This window comes from Leuciscus leuciscus (genome assembly GCF_965113295.1).
Source record: "Leuciscus leuciscus genome assembly, chromosome: 11".
NCBI classification, from domain to species: Eukaryota; Metazoa; Chordata; class Actinopteri; order Cypriniformes; family Leuciscidae; genus Leuciscus; species Leuciscus leuciscus.
The window spans coordinates 15485026-15506815 of NC_138735.1; the positions used below are offsets into that span (position 1 = coordinate 15485026).

Consider the following 21790-nt stretch of genomic DNA (forward strand, 5'->3'; position numbering starts at 1 on the left):
CAAGCGTTTTTCGTGCATGTTATTAGGTGATAACCATTACCAGGAACATCGGTGTCATTTCTTCCTTCTCGTTGATGTTTCGCCAGTCCTGACTAATCGCTCGAGATGCACGTTCCGTTGTTCTTCCTTGCGAAGGCTGAACTAGACAAATATGATTCATCGATTCCATCGATTTCACAGGAATTCGATTACTTATGCCTTTATTTGGAATTCGCGCGAAATTGACGACGCGTTTGCTCGTGGTGTCGTTTGTATGTGTATGCCTGTAAAGCGAGAAACTAAAATAAACATTTCATTGGTAAGTTGACCATTTTTTCTGCGTTTTGCAGTCTGTAAAGTGTTGTTACATAAATGCGGTGCGTGCATAAGCCGCTTTGTGAAATTTGCGGGCTTTTAAGCTTTGTTTTGCTTGCAGAGACCAGCTCATCAGTGTGGATATTAATTTAGTATCCATTCTGATTTATGAACTGCTCTGTGTTGGTCTTTATTTTGGAACTAATATTTTCGCCTTTATGGATTTTAATCCCTTTAGATATCTAATCATAACATAGTTCATCACTATGGGAATTCACGGTCTTGCAAAGCTCATTGCAGATCACGCGCCTTCAGCCATCAAGGAGCAAGACATCAAAAACTACTTTGGTAAGGCCTCCTATCATTTAAATGAGATTATGATTATTATTCCAAGTAAAACGTGTGTGTGTAACGTTATATATTTTTATTTTTGTATTATATTCGCATGTAGGAAGGAAGATTGCTATTGATGCATCCATGTGCATCTACCAGTTTTTGATCGCTGTCAGACAGGACGGAAATGTTTTGCAAAATGAAGATGGAGAGACCACTAGGTATGTATTGTTGTCTACTATCATTTGTGCACGACTGAAATGAAGACCGAGAATCTGATTGAGTTCAAAGTGTAGATCAGTGGTATTCAATTCAAGTTCCAAGAGGTCCGGAAATTTGTTTTGGAATGTGCAGCTGGGAAGCAGTAGTACTTTGTAAAAGAAAAAAATCCTAAATGGTCATCAAAGGTGAGTATATTGGGCCCTCAGAGCCAAAGCAATGGTTTCTGAGTGTAAAAAAAAAAAAAAAATTCCCTTTAGCTCAATTGAATATGAATATTAAAGGGTAAGATCTGGGCCCGTATTCATAAAGATTCTAAGAATCCTCTCAGAAAACTCTTAATTTAGCTTAAAAACTTTTACGTAGGAGTCTTAGCTTAAGAGCAATTCGGGATCGATCTGAGAGCAATTCTGAGTAAGGAAAAGCCAAAAACTTTCATCTTAGTAAGGAGGCGGGGTTGACCCCGTTGCTATGTATGACACAATCTTTTGAAGACTGTGATTGGTTGGTTGTCCAAGAAGGGACAAAAAAAAGTGATTTTAAGTATAGGGTCTATTCCAAGCCTTCACTTTGAAATTACATGCGTCATTTTTTCCTATTTGACCGTTCTCTCACACACACACACTCACACACACATTATATATGTGTATATAAATCCTTTTTATTTTTATTTACCATGGTATGGTAATAATGTATCATGCATGCTGTTAATTTCCTATAAGGTATTTGCTTGGCTTAGAATGATAAAAATTGTTCCACTCTTTCCAATTATTTACCACTGATTGCTGGCATGTCTATTTAAGTGGTGGTTTGAATGTTGGTTTTAATGTATCAAACATGGAATTTTCCCAGTTGCCAAATATCGTAATGTAGTGATTACTTTCATTTCTGGCGCTATGGCATTTCTGTGCTGTGTCGGAGATGTTAGCGTGTCTCTAATAAGATCTGTCACAAACATGATCCCTGCACGATCTAATCTATAGCGTCTTATTAACTCACTGTTATTCATTGTCTTCAACACATTTCTTCTCCCTCTTCGTCTTTCTGCCATTTTCTCCTCTGCTAAAGAAACTCTTAAGCCTCTTAAAAGTCATCGTCCGTGCTCCTAACATTTTTGACCTTAAGACCTCTTTTAAGGGTTAAGATGGTTTCTGAATTACTTTTTTCTTTACTAGGATTTTTTCTTTAATTTTAAGAGTAAATGCCCACATTTCTAAGAATTTTCTTAGAATTGTGTCACTAGGAGCTACTTTTTGCATTAAGATTCTTTATGAATACGGGCCCAGATGTTTTATCAATCTATTCTTAATTTTACATTTAGATACCCATGTATGGCAGAAGGCCATCATGTGACAAAGATACGGTGTTGGGGTTCAGGGACCATTTTATATTTTGTTTAAAATAAGTATCTACTAAAAACAAACAAACAAACAACATGCATGCATAATAATCATAACTCCCTCATCATGAGCAGAAAACATAGCTAACTACTCATTTCAAAGTTAGTTACCTTTTCTTGCCGTCTACACACAAAAAAAGTCTCTATTATAACATTGTTATGAAATGCTCTTAACATGCTGATTATTAATACTAAATGTAGATGTAAAAAAATCGTCTGGTCAAAAAACTTGTTTATTTGAATGATCAGAGTCATATATATGAGGTGTTTTTATATATATATATGTATATGTATATGTGTGTGTGTATATATATATATATATATATATATATATATATATATATATATATATATATATATATATATATATATATATATATATATATATATATTCATATATATCTCATTTTCTGAGGTGTTTTAGTCAAGTTTGATCAATCTGGTTTGTTGCTTACTGTGTTTCTGCTACTGTTGTCAAAACCGCATCCTGTGGCGCAGAGATAGAAGCAACGCCCACAAAATGGAAAGAACTTGAATGAGGCACGTTTGGCTCTAGATAAAATATTAGGATATAGCACTGCAATAAAAAAGTTCACTTTAAATAGTAGAAAAGGTCAAATGGTGCTACCATCGTTATGTCTCACGGTCTGGTTGGAACCAAGCCAGGGTCCGGAACTGGACCGTGATCCACTAGTATTTGAGGAATCCTGGGTGTAGTTTCTGTCTGAGTATATAACCATGTGCCACTTTATCTTTGCATGATCGTAACATTCATACATGTCATTGTCTCCGCAGTCACCTCATGGGCATGTTCTACAGGACCATCCGAATGCTGGAGAACGGCATCAAGCCGGTTTATGTGTTTGATGGGAAGCCCCCTCAGATGAAATCAGGAGAGGTGCGTCAAAGACGTGCAATTACTCTAAAGAAAATTGTCAATATTTACTCATACTTGTGTCATTCCAAACCTTTTTTTTTTCATCCATAACATACTGAATTATAATTTGCTGAAGGGAATACGTAAAAAAAAAAACTTAAGTTAAACAAAAAACAATATTACCAAAACAATAAAAACTGGAAGCTGTGGTTGCCAGAAATTCACCGTAAAAATACTGTGACACTGTTTTAGATATTACGAGATGGCATATTTGTGCCTGTACATTTCACAACTTATAACGTTATTTCATTTAAGTGTTAGTTCACCCAAAAATGAAAATTCTGTCATTAATTACTCAAAGTTTGAGAACCACTGGCGTAAAGTAAATAGAGCAGGGGTGTAGTCACATTTAAGCTATTTTAAGGCATGAAGAAATTCTTTTCACCCCAATTTTTTTACATTTGTTATTTTGATTGTCAAAGATGAGTTAAAAGGGATACAATTATTGACTGCAGAGGGACTTTTAACATATATTTATTTGTATTTTCTTGCAGCTGGAGAAGAGAGGCGAGAGACGAGCAGAGGCTGAGAAACTTCTAGCTCAGGCACAGGAAGCAGGTACAGACACTTTCAAAACAGCATGTTTTCTTGAAAATAATTCTTTCAAATGGATCCTAATTCCAAAAATGTTCACAGGTGAACAGGAGAACATTGACAAGTTCAGTAAGCGACTAGTGAAAGTCACCAAACAACACAATGATGAATGCAAGAAGTTACTTACTCTGATGGGAGTCCCATACATTGAGGTACAGCCCCAGTCACTGACTGCCAACTATATAGAATATCATTATTATATTAATATTATTATGCAGATCATTATTTTGTGGATTTAAGCAAAATTGTATACATTTCATGTTAAGGCTCCATGTGAGGCTGAGGCGAGCTGTGCTGCTCTGGTGAAATCAGGGAAGGTTTATGCCACCGCAACAGAAGATATGGACGGTTTGACATTCGGAACAACAGTCCTGTTGAGGCATCTAACAGCCAGTGAAGCAAAGTATGTTTGGATACGCTTCAGATCTGAAATCGTTTTTGTATTTGTTATGGAGATGGAGAATGTTTGGGCATGCACAAATAAGTGGTTTTCTCTTTTTTTTTTTTTTCATTTTAGAAAGCTCCCTGTCCAAGAGTTTCATTTCAATCGTATTCTACAGGATATGCATCTGACAAATCAACAGGTGAGACCTTTGCTTTCTGTACATCCTCGTTTGTACATTTGTAGAAGTGTCAGTTCTTTCTAATTGCTGTGTTTGTGTGTGTTTGAATGTCTTCCTCAGTTCATTGACCTGTGTATCCTTCTGGGCTGTGACTACTGTGGCACTATAAAAGGAATCGGACCCAAGAGAGCCATCGACCTCATTAAACAGCACGGCTCTATTGAAGAGATCCTTGACAATATTGACCCAAATGTAAGTTTATTTACACTGTTTAAAGCCATTTACTAATTATTGAATTGTAGGGGAATTTATAGTTAAAACCAGAGGAGCAGATATGATGAATGTAGACCAGGAGTCAGAGATGGGGACGTTCCAGTTGAGAAGACATGTAGTTCTACAACTACTTAAATCTCATAAGCTTGAAGAAGTCATTCAAGTCATTTAATATTTAGAAAGATAAATTTTGATTAATAACTTGATTACAAACCACTCAAAAAGGATATAAATTGAAGTGGTATGGGATTCAATAATCCACCCCTACAGAATTTCACATTGCAGGTCGGTACATCTTCAAGATGACATTTAGATTAGTGTTGCACCCTTTCAAATCACACATCCAGGATCATGTACTTGGTGAATTGTGCCCTCTAGTGGTCAGTGCATTGCTTCGGTTGAAAATAACTTTTGGCAACATGGCAACTTTACCATTTTTTTCCCCCCATAATTTTATTTATTTATGTATTTATTATGCATTTAATTATTTTTACTGCCCATTGCGTAATGGAAAAATTTGATTAATCTTTTTTTTTTTTTTGTGAAGACCCATAGTGATTTTGTTCCTCATTTTTTGTGAGGGGAAAAAACTTATACAAAAATATACACTCAGCAGCCTCTTTATTAGGTACACCCATAGACTAAGGGTACACCTGTTACACTGCTCATTAATGGTGCATTCACGCCATGTTGTTATTACTGTAATTAAGAGATTTCAACTTGTAAAAGGTGTTCACGACACGTCGTGGTAGAGCTCGTAATTACAGCTTGTAAGTTGGGAATTGTCTGAGAGCTCATACTTGTACCATGTGACTGCTGTACCTCTAAAGAAGAAAGAAGGTATTCCTCTCAGAAAATGTAAATTTAGTCAGTCTGTATTTTCAGTTAAAGCCACAAGGAAATGGAACTCCATCCCATCAACAGTTAGAAGACTGGATACATGTGGTTATGTTTTGTCTTAAAAACGGTTACTTGCTACTCAGCACTGTCAACATTAGTATTTTATTGTAGCCTCTTTGTAATAATTGCTACTGGTTATTTGCTTACCTCTTATGTAGCACAATATATGTTTAGATAAAATTGTCTGTTAATGTATTTTAGCACGATTTCTGCGTGGAATCATATACTTTTATTTTTTATTTGATAATGTAAAAAAAAAAAAATCTCTTTTGTGTGTGCATTAATATAAGATGCTTTGTTTTTTGTTTTTAGGGTGACTTTTTAACATTCTGTCAAGAGTCTACAGATGAAAAATAGCCTTTTTGCTAAGTCTGGCACATTTACAGCCATGTTTATTGTTGCGCACTGCCCTTGTAAACAAACGATTTAATTATATTTTAGCATACATCGCTAGGCAGGTAATGAACAAACTAGCTAACATTTATAGTTTATTTACGACTGAAATGTTGCACGTATATTTAACATGCAAAGTGTTTATAATGTATTTCATGTGAGCTTAAATGTTCAATTCTCTATACCTGTATCAGCTTTATATTAACTAACTTCACAACTTTTACTTGCACTGACATAAGATTTTTTCTTTTGCTCTGTAAATTTGCTTACATTTTTCAATCTCGTAATATTCTGAAGAAGACAGAAGTGAATCTCGCTTCTTCTCTCATGAAAAGTGAATTGCAGTTTCATTGTTACTAAAAAAACCACAACATCCAGCCTTCATCTTTTAAGTAGGCTTACAACATATTGTTTGTTTGTTTTGTGCTGCAGAAGCACCCGGCTCCAGAGGACTGGCTGTATAAAGAGGCTCGGGATCTGTTCTTGGAGCCCGAGGTCGTGGACGGCCCATCTGTCGATCTTAAGTGGAACGAACCTGACGAGGAGAAACTAATTCAGTTCATGTGTGCTGAGAAACAGTTCAGGTACAAACCAACTTAAATCTCTACAAATACTACTCTCTGCCAAAAGGGTTCTGGACTGCAGCGACTCCTAAAACATGCCAGTCTCAAACCTGGAACTACTAACATCACAAAAGTCAGTTTAAAATAAAATTATTTAAATTACAAATACTAGTTACACTTTATTTGGTAACACTTTCCTTGTTACACGCTACATGGAGTTAGTATAGTAATTATTATAAATTGTGCATAATCACATGCAACTAACCTAAAACTACACCCTAATCCAGACCCTATAGTAAGTACATGTAGTTCATCATTAGTATTATTCACTACTTAAATGTATAATTACACTGTAACATGGACACCTTAAAATAGGTGTCTTTTAAGTTGTCATTGTTACAGTGTAATTACACTCAGTACTGTGTAATATTAGTTAGTATGTACTCCCTATAGAATTAGGGTTTGATTTAGAGTTTGTCATTTAACAAGGTCACTGTAAAGTGTTAATTTCATGTGTGTAAATAAACAGCTATTACTTTATTCATAATATATCTAAATGACTACAAACCATTGCAAAAGCAGCTTGTGATGCCACATTAACGGCTTTGGATATGAAATGGCTTGTACACAAAGGCTGTGATTAGGGCTGCAACTAACGATTATTTTGATAATCGATTAATCTGTAATTTTTTGATTAGTCGGATGAAAAATCTAAAAATTATCATTCATTTAATAATTATATTTTAATTTAAAAAAATGTTTAATCTATTTTAAACACTGTTATTCCACATCCTGCCCAATGCTGTCCTCCTAAACAATGTGTAATATAAAGCCTATGAAAACAAATATTGTGAATATCTATGTAGGCTATCCTGTACATTATAAACAAAAAAGGGTTAAAATACAAACATTACATTCTAAACTTAAAAACAACCGATTGTTTTCTATTTAAAGCAGAAATTAAAATAACAATTAAAATGACAATAAAAACAAAAGCACAAGATATTCACTTGTGCAAGGTATGAAGAAACACATTCACTATAAATTAGGGTTGTCACGATACCAAAATTCCAGTAGTCGGTACCAATACCATTACAATTTTACAGTTCTCGGTACCAATTTCGGTACCACAGCAAAATCTGTTGCAACTATTAATTTTAACTATTTGAAAAAAAATATTAAATTCAGTTAAATTCAATGAGTTTATTTATGATGGTAATCATTATAAGTAAATAATACATATAAACATTTGAATGCCACATGCTGTTTAAAAGTAGTGTTGTTTTTGGCGGCCTGTTTTAATTTTAGTTTTAGTCTAGTCTTTGTGTCAAGCTGTCGTTTTAGTTTTTATTAGTTTTAGTCACGTTCATACTCTTTTTAGTCAAGTCAAGTTTTAGTCGACGAAAACTGATGACATTTTAGTCTAGTTTTAGTCAACGAAAACTGATGACATTTTAGTCTAGTTTTAGTCAACGAAAACTGATGACATTTTAGTCTAGTTTTAGTCAACGAAAACTGATGACATTTTAGTCTAGTTTTAGTCAACGAAAACTGATGACATTTTAGTCTAGTTTTAGTCAACGAAAACTGATGACATTTTAGTCTAGTTTTAGTCAACGAAAACTGATGACATTTTAGTCTAGTTTTAGTCGCAAAAACTGATGACATTTAAGTGTAGTTTTAGTCAATGAAAATTGTATTTTAGTCTCTTTTAGTAATGCAATTCTATTTAACCCAGTCAATATAGAATTTCAAACAAGGTTATCTTATTATATTTAGTATATTTAGGGCTGTGACGGTGGCAGTTTTTTTATTTATTTTTTACCACCGCGGTAATGGACCAACTACCGGCGGTGGTGGGGTTATTTAAAAAATAAAAAATAAAAACTCGTTTTATATTTCCACACAAAGACGCGTGATATAGCCTACACTCTGCGCTCTGAGAGGGATGTGGGACAGGAGCAGGAAAGAGACCATCGATCTCTTCATGATATCTTCGTGTTTTCTACTTGATGTGAATTGGTCTGAAGAGCGAATTTTATCCTCCACAAGGGCGAGATATTTAGGCTATGTTTGAGATTGCGCTGCCAGAGAAAGTGAAACTAAAAATCACCCGCGCGTGTGAAACGCGTTTTACAACTAAACTTGACGCGCCCTGTCTAATATAACAAGCACAAACTGTGTTAAAAAGAATTTGACATGCAAGTACAAATGTAGGCTATCTATCCTACAGCGTTTTTCTACTTTACCACAGTAAATAATACGAATATAATAGGCCTAATTAAATGCGAGCCAATGAAGAAACGTTTATAATCCCTTTAGAAAATGGGTGAGACGTGAGTGAAGATTTGGGAAAAGAAACAAGAGATTCCATGCAGGGATGAGTCACGATTTTTGGATATTCGATTAGTTTATTTAATTATAGAACATCGAATAGGTTGTGCGATTATTCTCTAAAATAAAATCTCCATGTTCTGGTGCTGATGCGGTGACGCGTTCATGTAACCAGAGACGCTGCCAATAACATACAGCTGTCACAAAGAACCGGCAAAAGTAATGATTATGAATGTGTCAAATATATCAACGAGACATTTTAATAGAGTAACTAATGGAGTAATATTGTTAAATTCGCTGATAATCGGGTGACCAGGTCGCAAACCAGAATTTAAACCCGACAAAGCTATGGGTTCACGCACAACTCTCTCATTCGTCGTGACGTTATAACATTTCGTCTCGTCTCGTTTTGGTCAACGAAAATGAAGAGACATTTTAGCATAGTTTTTATTTTGCAAACCACATTTAGTCTCGTTTTTATTCGTCAACGATATTGCATTATACATGTATTTTAGTCATCGTCACATGACCAGCATTTACGTCTCGTCTCGTCTCGTTTTCGTCAGGTGATAACGGTTCGTTGACGACAATATTTCGTCATAATTTTCGTTGACGAAAGCAACACTATTTAAAAGTAAACTGTTTATAAAAAAAGATTAAGTAAAACCAGAGACAATTTATGGTAAAACATAAGCAACCCTCTACACACACCTAGTAATAATAATTATTATTAGTGTTAGTATTAATTATTACATTGAGAGACATGGCTAAATCTACTGTACAACAGTAGCCCAACATATTTCTGTCAATTTCTTCAAGTTAAACCAAACTTATATTGACGGGTTGCCGTGAAGACCTTGAGTTTCTGTGGGTGTATGATATGATGATTGTTTTTTCTCTCAAATGAAACTGTAAAATGCTCATGAAGTGATTCAGACCCAGAGCAGCTCTGGAGACGAAGTTAGTTCATGCATTCATGTCCTCATATAGTGAGGTGGAAGAGGCTGATAACACAGCGAACGTCACGCATGATTCAGTGTGTGTCTGTGTGTGTGTGTGTGTGTGGTAATTGAAACCGGTATTGTAATTCACACAGAGATGCGCAGAACATCCAGGAATCATATTTAAATAGTCTTTTTGTGGTCAGTTAGGCTGGAGCTCTGCGCTTAGATAAACACGGAAACGACTGAAAGCAACTGAATATATCCGGTACTCCGTACTACCTGTAAAGCTGCTTTGACACAATCTGTATTGTAAAAAGCGCTATATAAATGAAGGTGACTTGACTTGACTACAGAAATACAGAAATGCTGGTATCGTCATATTTTAAAAATGTCAGTACCGAAGTACCAGTACTTTTGACAACCCTACTATAAATTATACATTATAAAATTATTATATTACATTAATGGGCTATACCAACAATAGTGCCTTTACTATTAATGCTCTCATAAATATGATTACTTGTTAAATGTAGAATTTTAAACCTACACTTAATTTTTAACAAAACATATTTTAGCATGAAATAGTGTTAGCATGTGTATAGTAGACAGAAATATTGCACTCCTATTCTACTGCGCTCTGTCTGTTTGACGTTCTTCCTCCACCAGCGCTTGTTCATTGAACACTGAAGTTTAACAAGACTCACTTGTCAGAATATGCAAACACTCACACTGAAGCCTTTTGTGCAAACACTCACACTGAAGCCTTTTGTGCTCTGAGGTTTGAGATGAAACAAATATGAAATTGTTCTTTTGTGTGTTGTTAGTGAGGATCGTATCCGCAACGGCTGCAAGAAGATCATGAAGAGTAGACAAGTGAGCACCCAGGGCCGGCTGGACACGTTCTTTACTGTAACCGGATCAATCTCTTCTAAGCGTAAGGTAGGGTGTAATGACTGGATCTAACTTGTAATAGCTAGTTGAAATAATTAAATACTCTGAAAAATAGTAATACTTTCATGGTTGAGTTTATGGTAATTGTGTGGATTTAATTGCTTCATTGCAAAGTGATTTGTAAAATATTGTGTTTTTATTACTTAGGAGCCTGAAATAAAAGGATCTGCCAAGAAGAAACAGAAAACAAGCGCAACACCGGGCAAATTTAAGAAGGGTAAATGAAAGCGATTTCAGCCAGAGGAGTTCAGAGCTCGTCATAACAGTTATTTCATTTCATATTGACGAACAAAACATGAGAACATTATAAGTATTTTAATAAACTTGGGGGAAATAAGTTTTAAATGCCCTGTTTTTCTGTACTGTCTTGAATAAAGATAACTATTTAAAACTATATTATGTTTTGTGTGGTTTGTTTTGATGAAATTCTGTCTGGTTTTAAGATATTTAAACAACAGGCTGATTACATGAATATATTTGTTCCCATCCCTACTGTAGGTTAAACCTATAAACTTTTGGTTCCTATCCAGATCTCTAACCTATGGAAGCTTGTTTCCGCCATAGAATAAAAATAAATAAATTAATTGTGACTTTTTATCTCACAATTCTGACTTTGTTTTTGCTTGCAATTGCAATTTTACAGTGGTGGTCAGAATTAATGGCACCCCTGGTAAATATGATCAAAAATGGCTGTAAAAAAATAAATCTGCATTGTTTATCCTTTTGATCTTTCATTCAAAAAATTCGCAAAAATCTAACCTTTCGTTGAAGTAAAAGAATTGAAAGTGGGGGGTAAATCACATTATAAAATAAATGCTTTTCTCCAAAACACGCAGGCCATAATTATTGGCTCCCTGTTAATAAATACTTTTTGCAACCTCCTTTTGCCAAGATAACAGATCTGAGTTTTCTCCTTTAATGCCTGATGAGTTTGGAGAACACCTGACAAGAGATCAGAGACCATTCCTCCATACAGAATCTCTCCAGATCCTTCAGATTCACAAGTTCATGTTGGTGTTTCTTCTCTTCAGTTCAGCCCACACATTTTCTATAGGGTTCAGTTTAGGGGACTGGGACAGTCATGGCAGAAGCTTCATTTTGTGCTCAGTTACCCATTTTTGTGTTGATTTTGATGTTTGTTTTGGACTGTTGTCCTGATGGAAGATCCAACCACGGCCCATAAGATTTCTAGCAGAGGCAGACAGGTTTAGATTTTTTATCTGTTTGTATTTGCTAGAATCCATAATACCATCTGAACAAGATGTCCAGGACCTCCAGCAAAACAATAGGCCCACAACATATAAGATCCAACAGTATATTTAACCGTAGGCATGGGGTACTTTTTTATCCCTGTTTGCACCAAACACATCTGGTGGGTTTGCTGCCAAAAAGCCCTTTTTTTTTGCTTCATCTGACCGTAGAATCCAGTCCCTTTTGAAGATCCAGTCGTGTCTGACTGAATATGCTGGAGTTTATTTTTGGAGGAGCATGGAGGATTTTTCTTGAAACCCTCCCAAACAACATGTGGTGATGTAGGGGTTGTTTGATAATTTTTTTTTAGGCTTTCTGACCCCCAAGACTCAAGTAATTTTTGCAATTCTCTGTCTGTGATCCTTGGAGAGTCTTTGGTCACTCAAACTTTCCTCCTCACCGTGCTTTCAGACAATATAGACACGCATCCTCTTCCCGGCAGATTCGTAACATCTTTAGTTGATTGAAACTTCTTAATTATTGCCCTGATGGTCAAAATGGGGGTTTTCAATTCTTTAGCTATTTTCTTACAGCCACTTTCTATTTTGTGATGCTCAACAATCTTTTGATGCACATCAGAACTATATTCTTTGGTTTTACTCATTGTGATGGATGATTAAAGAAATGTAGCCTTTGTGTATTCGTCATATTTAAACTCCTGTGAAACGAAGTCATAGCTAGACAATTTCATGTTCCTAGTCACCCTGGTGTGCTAAATGTAAATATTAATGGGAATATACTTCAGCGATATTTTACTGGTAAAAAATTCTAGGGGAGCCAATAATTGTGGCCGACGTGTTTTGGAGAAAAACATTTATTACATAATGTGATTTACCCCCCACTTTCAATTCTTTTACTTCAACGAAAGGTTAGATTTTTGCAAATTTTTTGAATGAAAGATCAAAAGGATAAACAATGCAGATTTTTTTTTTTTTACAGCCATTTTTGATCATATTTACCAGGGGTGCCATTAATTCTGACCACCACTGTATATCTCGTTATTCTTTTTTCTCAGAATTCATACATAGTTCTTGTACATAGAAGATAGTTCTAGTATCGTCATAGTTTATATCTTTATTTCAAGCTTCCATATGATAAAATGCACTATTATTTCCGAACAGTAATCATTAACTCTGTACTAAAGCTTATCTGTTCTTTGCTGATGGGTTGATAAACAGGTTTGCATGAGGAAGTACAATAGACTGTTGTTTAATGCATGCAGACAAAAAAACTGTTATATGATATTCTAGTGAAAAAGTACAGAAAGTATTTAAATGTAAAAGGTCATTTGATAGTCTATATGCATGTTTTACAGACTTACAGACTAATTTGAAATGCTTCACCTGTTGAAAGTACGCATTGGGGACTCCTGGAAATAGTTAACCTCTGCATCATTACTCTTGTCTGAAAACTAGAAGTCATATCACAGAAATCCTGTGAGGAAATTGTGCTGGACTTCTGTTTTACTCTGAATGAATGACGGACTGCACTGCTGGAGGTGAGGCTTCTCTGTCATTTTGTTGTCTTTCTTTAAGCACATTTCAGACTATCCAATTAAAAATTATTCACATTAAAATATAATTTAGAAAATATACCTTTTTAAGAGTCAAAAGAAAAAGTGACATCTGTGTGAAGCATTTTTGTAGATTGGAAACTCATGTTTTCGTGTTTGTACCTACAGCACTTGAGATGTCTGTCTTTCCTTTCATGGTTTTTCTGTTCTTCTCCAATGAACTTGTACTGGTATCTTCAGGTGAGACAGCTATTGCTGTACTAAAATGAAAATAATCGGAAAAAAATTGTATTACAGTAATTATGTGAAACAATATTTTAAAGTGTCTTTGTATGTTTGTTACTTTCTTTTCAAAAATGTTGTATTTTGTAAGTAAATTAATTTTGCTTCAATTTTGTACCCTGTATTACACTCATTTTGCAAAACAAGATATTTTAAGGTGTTTGTGTGTTTATATTGCTGTTCTGTTTTCAGACACTCCAGTATATAATGCAGAATTGCCAAGCAGCATAACAGCACTGAGCAGCTCTTGTGTGCAGATACCTTGTACATTTGAAGTGCCAGAGAACGGACTGAAGAATGCAGAAAGTATATTTGGCTTCTGGATAAAGCATTATCATGCTTTTCTCAGCCCAGGGAGTTTGGTAGTTTATAATGGAAGTACAAACATCAGCAAAGGATTCAGTCGTATAGAGATAACTGGAAATCTTAGTCAGCGTGAATGTACCACAGTTTTCTATGATGTCATGAACAATCATTCAGACAATTATTACTTCAGGGTGGAAATAAAGTCACCGGATTTGAAATACACATATCAGAATCCCATCAACATTTTTGTCTCCGGTAAGTGGGGCTCCACTATAAACTATATTAATCTGTTGTGACATTTTAAAATTACTTCCTGATTATGATTCATGATTGTGAAGGCCCTGAGTATTTTTTTAAAAATAAATTAAATGATGGTATCCTCATCACCCTTTCAAGGAAAGTCTGTTCATTCGGCGGCCGTATTTGCAACGCCTCCGGACAATTATTTTGAGCATCCAAGACAAAATCCTATCTATTTTAATGGGGGAATCCTGAAATCTCAAAAACGGTTTGCTGAACAAACAACTGCATATTTCAGATCCGCAAAAAAAAAAAATCTCATAAATGTTGTTTCTTATGCTCAAATAGCATTAAAAAGCCTATTTTTTTAGGCTAGACCGCAGCCACAGCACATGTGCAGTCCTAAGCGAGTCACTAGGTTTCTAGTGACGCAATGACTTCACTGATCAGTGATTGGCTCTTTTATTTAGAAGGCGGGACGTATTCCGCCATATTGTGTATTGCAGTAGAAGTGCACCGTTTTTGTATATCTGTATTATTTGATGTTGCTGCAAGAGGCAGTGGAAGTTATTTTGATTAAAAATTATGAGGGCACATGATTAAAAAATGATATACACGGATAAATAAATTATTTAAACACTGCAATATTCAATAAAAAATAGAATTGTCCATTTTGATTTCATGGCGACTTTAATAATTCATGCAAAATATATGATGCACACATGCGTAGGCAAATTCACAATTCACATGCACAAAAAACAATTCATGTGCATAAAAAAAAATATATATTGGCCAAAAGCAATTCTCATGTGCAAAATAAATTAATATATTCATAAAATACGTTTTACAAACGCAAAAAAACACTCCACAGATGTCCAACTTCTCAAAAAGTTTTGAATGTTTATTATTGAATCTGAAATGGGAAATTGTCATCAGTGTGTGAATCATCATGAATTTCTGTGTGTATTTTGAGACTTTCCTGACAGCTCTCTACTCCCACACACGTCCATCGTACTTTTCAGCCAGGACTCAAGGAGCACGGTTTTGCACAACTTTTGCACAATATGACTTGATCAGAAAGGAAATTAAACATTTACATCAAACATGGCGAAAAAATGTCAGGGATGGGCATTTAAAGTAAAATGTTTTTGGATTTAGAATAATCGTCCGTCCATATTAGTTAGTATAGCTGAAGTGTTAATGTAGTTTTGTACTCCATTACTTCCTGCATAGTTACCTATTAATGAGGGACCATTATTCTAAAGTGTTATTGGTTATTGTGACTAAAAACACATTATGAGGACAGTGTTGATAATGAAGCATGCAATTTGCTGAGGTTAGCACATTGTTTAGCGTAGCTAGGGGAATACACTTTTCCATGATTTTGCTTGTGCATTTGTTTTCATTTACAGCACAAATGTGTCTAAAAGGGTGAATTATCAATAGTTATGAGATTGTAACATTTCACCAACTGACAGGCAAATTCCATGCTTCCTTATCAATACTGTCCTCATAAAGTTTTGAGTCACAATAAGTTACTATCCAAAAACATTTTGCTTAGACGTGCATCCAAAGACTTTAGATATACCACGATTGTGTACTCGTATTACTATGAATTGGAGAAATTGCAACGTGCAATTGATAAGGAGTCGAATCTAAAAGAGTTGAGTCAAGGTCAGCTCTAACACAGGAATCGTTTATTCTATTGCTGTGTCTGAAATCGCTCACTTCTTTACTCATTCCTCTGTAAAATGAATTAATGGTAACGATGTTAATAGGCTACTCAACATTTCAAGGTATGTCATCCCTTCATTGGACTAATTTGGACAGTCATGCTAAAAGTGTGTTGTTTTAATAAAGGGAAATTAGGGCTTCATCCCTGGTTGTGTTTAGTTTAATTTTCATGGACGTTTAGGGCACATTTACATGACAATGATGTGCTAAAAATGGAAAAGTTTTTTCTTTGTGCAGATGAAAAAATGATCAAAACTATCTCCATTCAAACGGATTCATGAAAACGATTAAAAACGCTGTATTATGCTGGCAGGTCAGTAGTAGGCGATGTCACTTTGTAGGGGGCAGGAAATATAATGAGGGGGCAGGAAATATAAGATATTCTTCACCCTGCCTCCTTTTCATCATGGTTTTATAAATTATATATATGAGGATGATGAAGTAAGTTTTGTTGGAAAATATCCATGAATGAAATAAACATAATCAATCAATCAAAAAAAAAAAAAACTTTGTAAAGAGAGACACAGCGCACATACGCATTCTTCTACAGAGCATTCGCGCCAAACGTGCACATCTATAGACTGAACACATAATGCGCATAATTCACACTTAATACCATTTTCACAGATTCACGTTTTTGAAGTTTACACGGAGATGATAAACGGTATTGTTTTCAAAAACTTGAACTTTGAAACCCGTTTTCAAAAGTTTGTGTTTTCAGGCCCAAAATGTCAAAATGCATAAAAAGTTACATGCGTCCTTTGTTCTAGTTTCCCATCAGTCATTAGTTGTCCTGGACATTCATTAACAAGCTCACCTGTCTGCATTTAGTTCATTATCATTGTGAATTCAAGTTCCTCTTTGTTCTCTGTTTATTTTTCGGTTCTTGTCAAAGTGTAAGTGAAGTTTGGTTAATTAAATCTTCTGCCTGTTTCTGTATTCTTGAGTTTCTGAGACTGTTTGAATTTATAATCTTCGTCATGCCTACTAACCAGCACCTCCCAACACATGACACAATGACTTCTATCTTGTTCTTCCTGACTCTGTTTTGATGTAAAGCACACGAATTTGAGGAAACAATTCCATCAACTCCTATAGTGAGAGTCAGAGTCGACTCCAAAAAACCTGGAATCAAATACCCCTATGAGCAAGATGGCGGAATAAGTCCTGCATTCGAAATTAAAGAGCCAATCGGCAATTGGTGAAGTCATCGCGTCATTACAGCTGTTGTTAGAAGTTGTGGTTGCCAAAGAAACTCTCAGGACCGCACATGCGCATTGGCAGGTCTATTTTTTAACACTGAGCAAAAGAAACCACATTTATGGGACGGTTGCTGCTGGTTTGATAATATGTTATTTAAATGTGAGTGTGGCAAACAGTTTTTGAATTTTTCAGGATTTCCACATTCATGTAGACATAATTTGGTTTTAAATGCCCACAAAGTCATTGCAGTATGGCCGCAGAGTGAATGGACTTTCCATGAAAATATATTCACAAATCCAACATGATAAACTCATGACGATTTGCAATTCCAGATTCAATATTAAACTCATGAAATGTAAACATTCAAAACTTTTTGTACACAGTTGTACATCTGTGAATTGTGTTTTGGATTTGTGAAATGTATTTTATGAATATATAATTTTATTGTGTGCACATAACTTGATTTTTGTGAAAATATAATCTTTTTGTGCATGTGAATTAGGTTTGTATTTTGCCTGTGCAAAATAATTTGCCAGTGCATCACAACTGTTTTTGAAATATGGTCTTCTCAAGGGTTATTTAAAAAAACGGATTATATCCTCTATATGTTTATTGTGTTTTTGTAGCATGTTGTTGTATGCTTTCCTTAAATTTAACAGCAATTTATTCTGTGTTCACTTTGCCCTGTAGATTCACCACAACCTCTCATCCTTAAACCCACTGATCTGAAAGAAGTGATGGAGAACACAACAGTCAGTCTGAGCTGCTCTGCTGAAGCCCCCTGCCCCAAACAACCTCCTACAATATACTGGTCCAACATCCCTGAATCTGCCCACATTACAACACAGTTACAGGAGAAACCCGATAAAACCCAGTCAGTGTTTTCAAACATGACCTTCAAAGCTTCATACATGGATCACAGAAAGAACATCTCCTGCACTGCTACATATCCAAGAAAAACATCTAATGACTCATCTGTGGAGACCACCGTGATGCTACAAGTCCTGTGTAAGAGATTTAGGGTAGTTTTGTTCTTTCATTAGCATTATTATGTTCAGATGTTTATTATTATAGTTTATCTAAAGAAGTTTCTGTTTTGCCCTCAAGTTCCTCCAAAAGAAACTCGCATCACCATCGATCAATCTGCTTCAGTCTCTGTTGGCACTAATGTGACTTTGACCTGCAAAAGCAAAGCCAATCCATCAAATAACATGACCTTCTCTTGGCACAAACGTGGACAGGAGAATCAGCTGGATTTAGGAGAACAACTGATCTTTACTGTAAGTAGGAGCAGTGGAGGCTGGTACTCTTGCAAAGCAAAGAATGAATATGGTACTCAGAGGTCAGAAGAGATCCAACTGATTATGGAAGGTGAGTTTATTTCTATGTACAGATACTAAACATTATCTGATGATCATCATAGGTAGCTCCAGTTTTATGATTTCATTTTATTTTTAAATGATCTGCACAGCCTATTGACCAACTAATCAGGCTCAGTCTCTTCATTAGATCAGTCTTTGATCATTGGCTGTGTGGTGGGAGTTTCAGCAATTCTGTTGACATTTCTTCTGATAACACTTTTCCTAAGGTAAGCACAGTTAGATGGTGAATTTTATGGAATAGAGCAACCAGACTTAAGATTAAATGAATTCAGACCTGTCATTTCTCTTTGAAACATAATCTGGTGCTCACAATATGGTGGTACGTTGTGTATTTTATGAATTTCTTCATTTCCTATTAATACAGAGTTCAAAGAGTAAAGGCACCCACTATTATGGAAACCGATGTCTCAGATCAGGTATATTTTACACTCTTTTAGCAGATCACGTTACTGCCATTTCAAGTAAGTGCCATAATAAGCAGATATCAATACCAATGCGTTTATAATAATGGTTTATTATGTACAGAAACCAAAAACCGAGGACAGTGGATCCACATAAACAGTCATTTATTATGTTTCCTCTTTCAGGGTCAGGAAAAACAAGTGCAGACCATTTATGCTAATGGTGGTTTTGTGTCGGGCGAAGAGCTAGAGATGCCAAAGGATGAGAATGACATAGTCCACTATGGAGAGATTGACTTCTCTACTCCCCAAACCAAAATCACCACAGTACAGGGCTCAGGACAGGAGACGGTATATGCCGAGGTCAGAGGCCCAGGGAAGGAGAAGAACCAGGATTAGTTTACATTAGAATAAATGGCTTGAGTCCACTGTGTTATGTAGTAAGCTTTATTGGCTTGGCATATGGAAATAAAACATTTAACAACTTAATTTTTTTATTTATATACATTACTGTACATCACATTCATTGTTTTTTTCTCTTAGTGATTCCAATGTCTTCCAGTCAGGTGTTTAAATGCCACATCATACGTTTTCTTTAATTCTAAACTAGATTTGTTTGTTTTTTCCTGTTACTTCTCAGTTCCAGTTTTTCTTCATTCATTCCTCCATAAATATATCTAATTATCATCCTAAACCTATGTCAGTGCATGCTTATGTTTTAGTCACAGATGAGCAAATATTAAACTGTTTTTTGGTAAAAGGGTGACAGAGCAAATGTATTTATAGGATTTTATTGTTTAGAGCATTACACACAGTTAATTATAAAAACTTTTAAAATTAATTTCCAATGTTGTTTTCAGGTCAATTTTGTGTATTTGTTCATTACAACTATAGTTTACTTAAATGAAAGCGATTTCAGTCAGATTAGTTCAGAGATTATCTTAAACACCTTTTACAGTCAGGTTATTTCATATTGAGAAACAACAACAACAACAACAACAACAACTAAAAAAACATATATATATATATATATATATATATATATATATATATATATATAAAAACATTATAGCCATGGAAATTTTGAAAAACTTCCTGTGAAGTTTTAAATGCTCAAAAGGTTTTTGAATAAAGACAATTATTTAATAAATAATGGTAGTAGAGTGTGTTTTATTTGGTCTGTTTTGTGGAAGTGAACAGACTTGTATATTAATGCTTCTGTATTTTATATGTAACACCAAACAATGAACTGAATGAATACAGGACTTAAATACAGGAATACAGGAGCTAATGAGTTATTTAATATAGGACAACAGTTGAACGGAATCATGAACCAAGGGAACAAACTGAGACATGAATCTAGGTCAACTTAATATGACAAGGAACAGGAACAGAACCAAACCAGAACAAAACCTAATCCTGACACCTTATTAGGTAATCAATAATTACTGAATAAGATTAGCCTCAAGATCTACTAACTAACTATGACAAATGATAAAGAATTACTAATTAATTACTAATCACAACATTAACATGTCTGAGACATAAGCAGATTGCCTTTTTTTACCCTGAACATGGTCATAAATTGCATCATAAGAACTCAAGTGTTACTAGTGATCTGGGGCCGTATTCACAAAATATTTTATCTTACCACTAAGATTTCTCCTAAATAGCAGTAAAAGTTCTTAGTTAAGAGTTTCCTCTTAAAACCTATTCACAAAGCTGCTGAGACCCACTTTTACTAGGGAATAGAGAGAAGTCTTTAGCTGAGAGAAAGGGTGGGGTTAACCTTGTTGCTCTGGATGATGTCATCACGCTAACTATCTATGCACACAGTGATGGGGGAGGGGTCTCTTTCAGTGATTTAATCATAGAAATATGATATAAGTATCATGTTGCCATATTCAAATAAAAGTTTTAAAATAAAAATGTTGCCAAATACAAATAACGATTTTAAAATGTAGGATAAGTGTCCCTAATTAAACAAGTATGTTCAGCTAATTGTCAGCCTCTAACATGTCTGCATCTCGAGGGATTATGTGTCCAATCACATTGAGAGGATCAAGGCATACAGCCGACTCACATCCCTCCTCCACCTCAACTCCTCACTCTCGGCTGGTTCCTTTTCCCAGCCGGGGATACGGGGGAGAATACCCTGGGGTTGGGCTAAATTCCGAGCTTGGAGCCCTCGATCCCCTCGGACAGCACACAAAATAGGTTATTTTTACCCGTTCACTCTATTCGATCAATTGTAAGTGTAGAGAGAGAAAGGGGGAGACGGGATCGGGAAAGGTCCACAAACCGGAATTCAAACTCAGGTCACTCAAGCTGCCCACAAGGCTTTCGGCCTAGACAACATTATTTTCAACTTGACTGCAATGTTTTATTTCACAATGCATTCATTCAATGTATTTTGCCTGTCCATAAATTAACCTTTATGTCATCGCAGATTAAAATCTATAAATCAAAATATGTATATAATTTATGAAGAAAAGGCTCAGCACCCAAAGCTCTATCGCCTGTTGCCTCCTCAATGGTGTACAGTGTCTTAGGGTGGATTGTTGAGGTGGATCGCCAGCAACAGCCATTTTAGGATTGTTTGTGATTTGATCTTAGTGACTTAGGACTAATGGTTTTAGCCAAAGTGCTGATGGAGAACTATGAATTACGTCCTGCATGTTACCTTTTAATGTCGGACCATTATTCTAACGTGTTACCAAGATCTGTTTCGTAATATCAACTAATTAGTCATTCAGATGGTGTTTTGGAAATGACCTTATA

At 35.3% G+C, this 21790-nt stretch overlaps 2 protein-coding genes across 3 annotated transcripts; both read left to right on the forward strand.

Moving 5' to 3' along the window:
- Window positions 1–151: 151 nt before the first annotated feature.
- fen1 (flap structure-specific endonuclease 1) lies at window positions 152–11091 on the forward strand. Its single transcript, XM_082183525.1, has 12 exons — window positions 152–298; window positions 533–642; window positions 746–848; window positions 3041–3143; window positions 3677–3740; window positions 3819–3928; window positions 4043–4179; window positions 4294–4360; window positions 4460–4591; window positions 6338–6489; window positions 10571–10685; window positions 10845–11091. The coding sequence occupies exons 2-12, from the start codon at window positions 561–563 to the stop codon at window positions 10920–10922; spliced, it is 1143 nt and encodes a 380-aa protein (XP_082039651.1). The 5' UTR covers window positions 152–298; window positions 533–560; the 3' UTR covers window positions 10923–11091.
- Window positions 11092–13279: 2188 nt separating this feature from the next.
- On the forward strand, window positions 13280–19990 carry LOC309509906 (sialic acid-binding Ig-like lectin 13). 2 transcript variants are annotated; one of them, XM_082184897.1, is made up of 8 exons: window positions 13280–13446; window positions 13630–13701; window positions 13936–14304; window positions 17917–18234; window positions 18334–18597; window positions 18718–18814; window positions 18973–19024; window positions 19196–19990. In XM_082184897.1, exons 1-8 carry the CDS (start codon window positions 13425–13427, stop codon window positions 19406–19408), a joined length of 1407 nt encoding a protein of 468 aa, XP_082041023.1. In that variant the 5' UTR covers window positions 13280–13424; the 3' UTR covers window positions 19409–19990. The 2 variants fall into 2 exon arrangements, with proteins under 2 accessions (XP_082041023.1, XP_082041024.1); XM_082184898.1 differs by having other exon boundaries at window positions 18736–18814.
- Window positions 19991–21790: the final 1800 nt, after the last annotated feature.

Bases quoted from the DNA above. Each gene is read 5' to 3' on its own strand.
- LOC309509906 (XM_082184897.1), top strand. From the start codon at position 13,425: ATGACGGACTGCACTGCTGGAG. The intron at 18,598-18,717 runs GTGAGTTTATTT...CCAACTAATCAG, and splicing joins GATCCAACTGATTATGGAAG to GCTCAGTCTCTTCATTAGAT. The intron at 18,815-18,972 runs GTAAGCACAGTT...CTATTAATACAG, and splicing joins CTGATAACACTTTTCCTAAG to AGTTCAAAGAGTAAAGGCAC.
- fen1 (XM_082183525.1), top strand. From the start codon at position 561: ATGGGAATTCACGGTCTTGCAAAGCTCATTGCAGATCACGCGCCTTCA. The intron at 643-745 runs GTAAGGCCTCCT...ATTCGCATGTAG, and splicing joins AGACATCAAAAACTACTTTG to GAAGGAAGATTGCTATTGAT. The intron at 10,686-10,844 runs GTAGGGTGTAAT...TTTATTACTTAG, and splicing joins CAATCTCTTCTAAGCGTAAG to GAGCCTGAAATAAAAGGATC.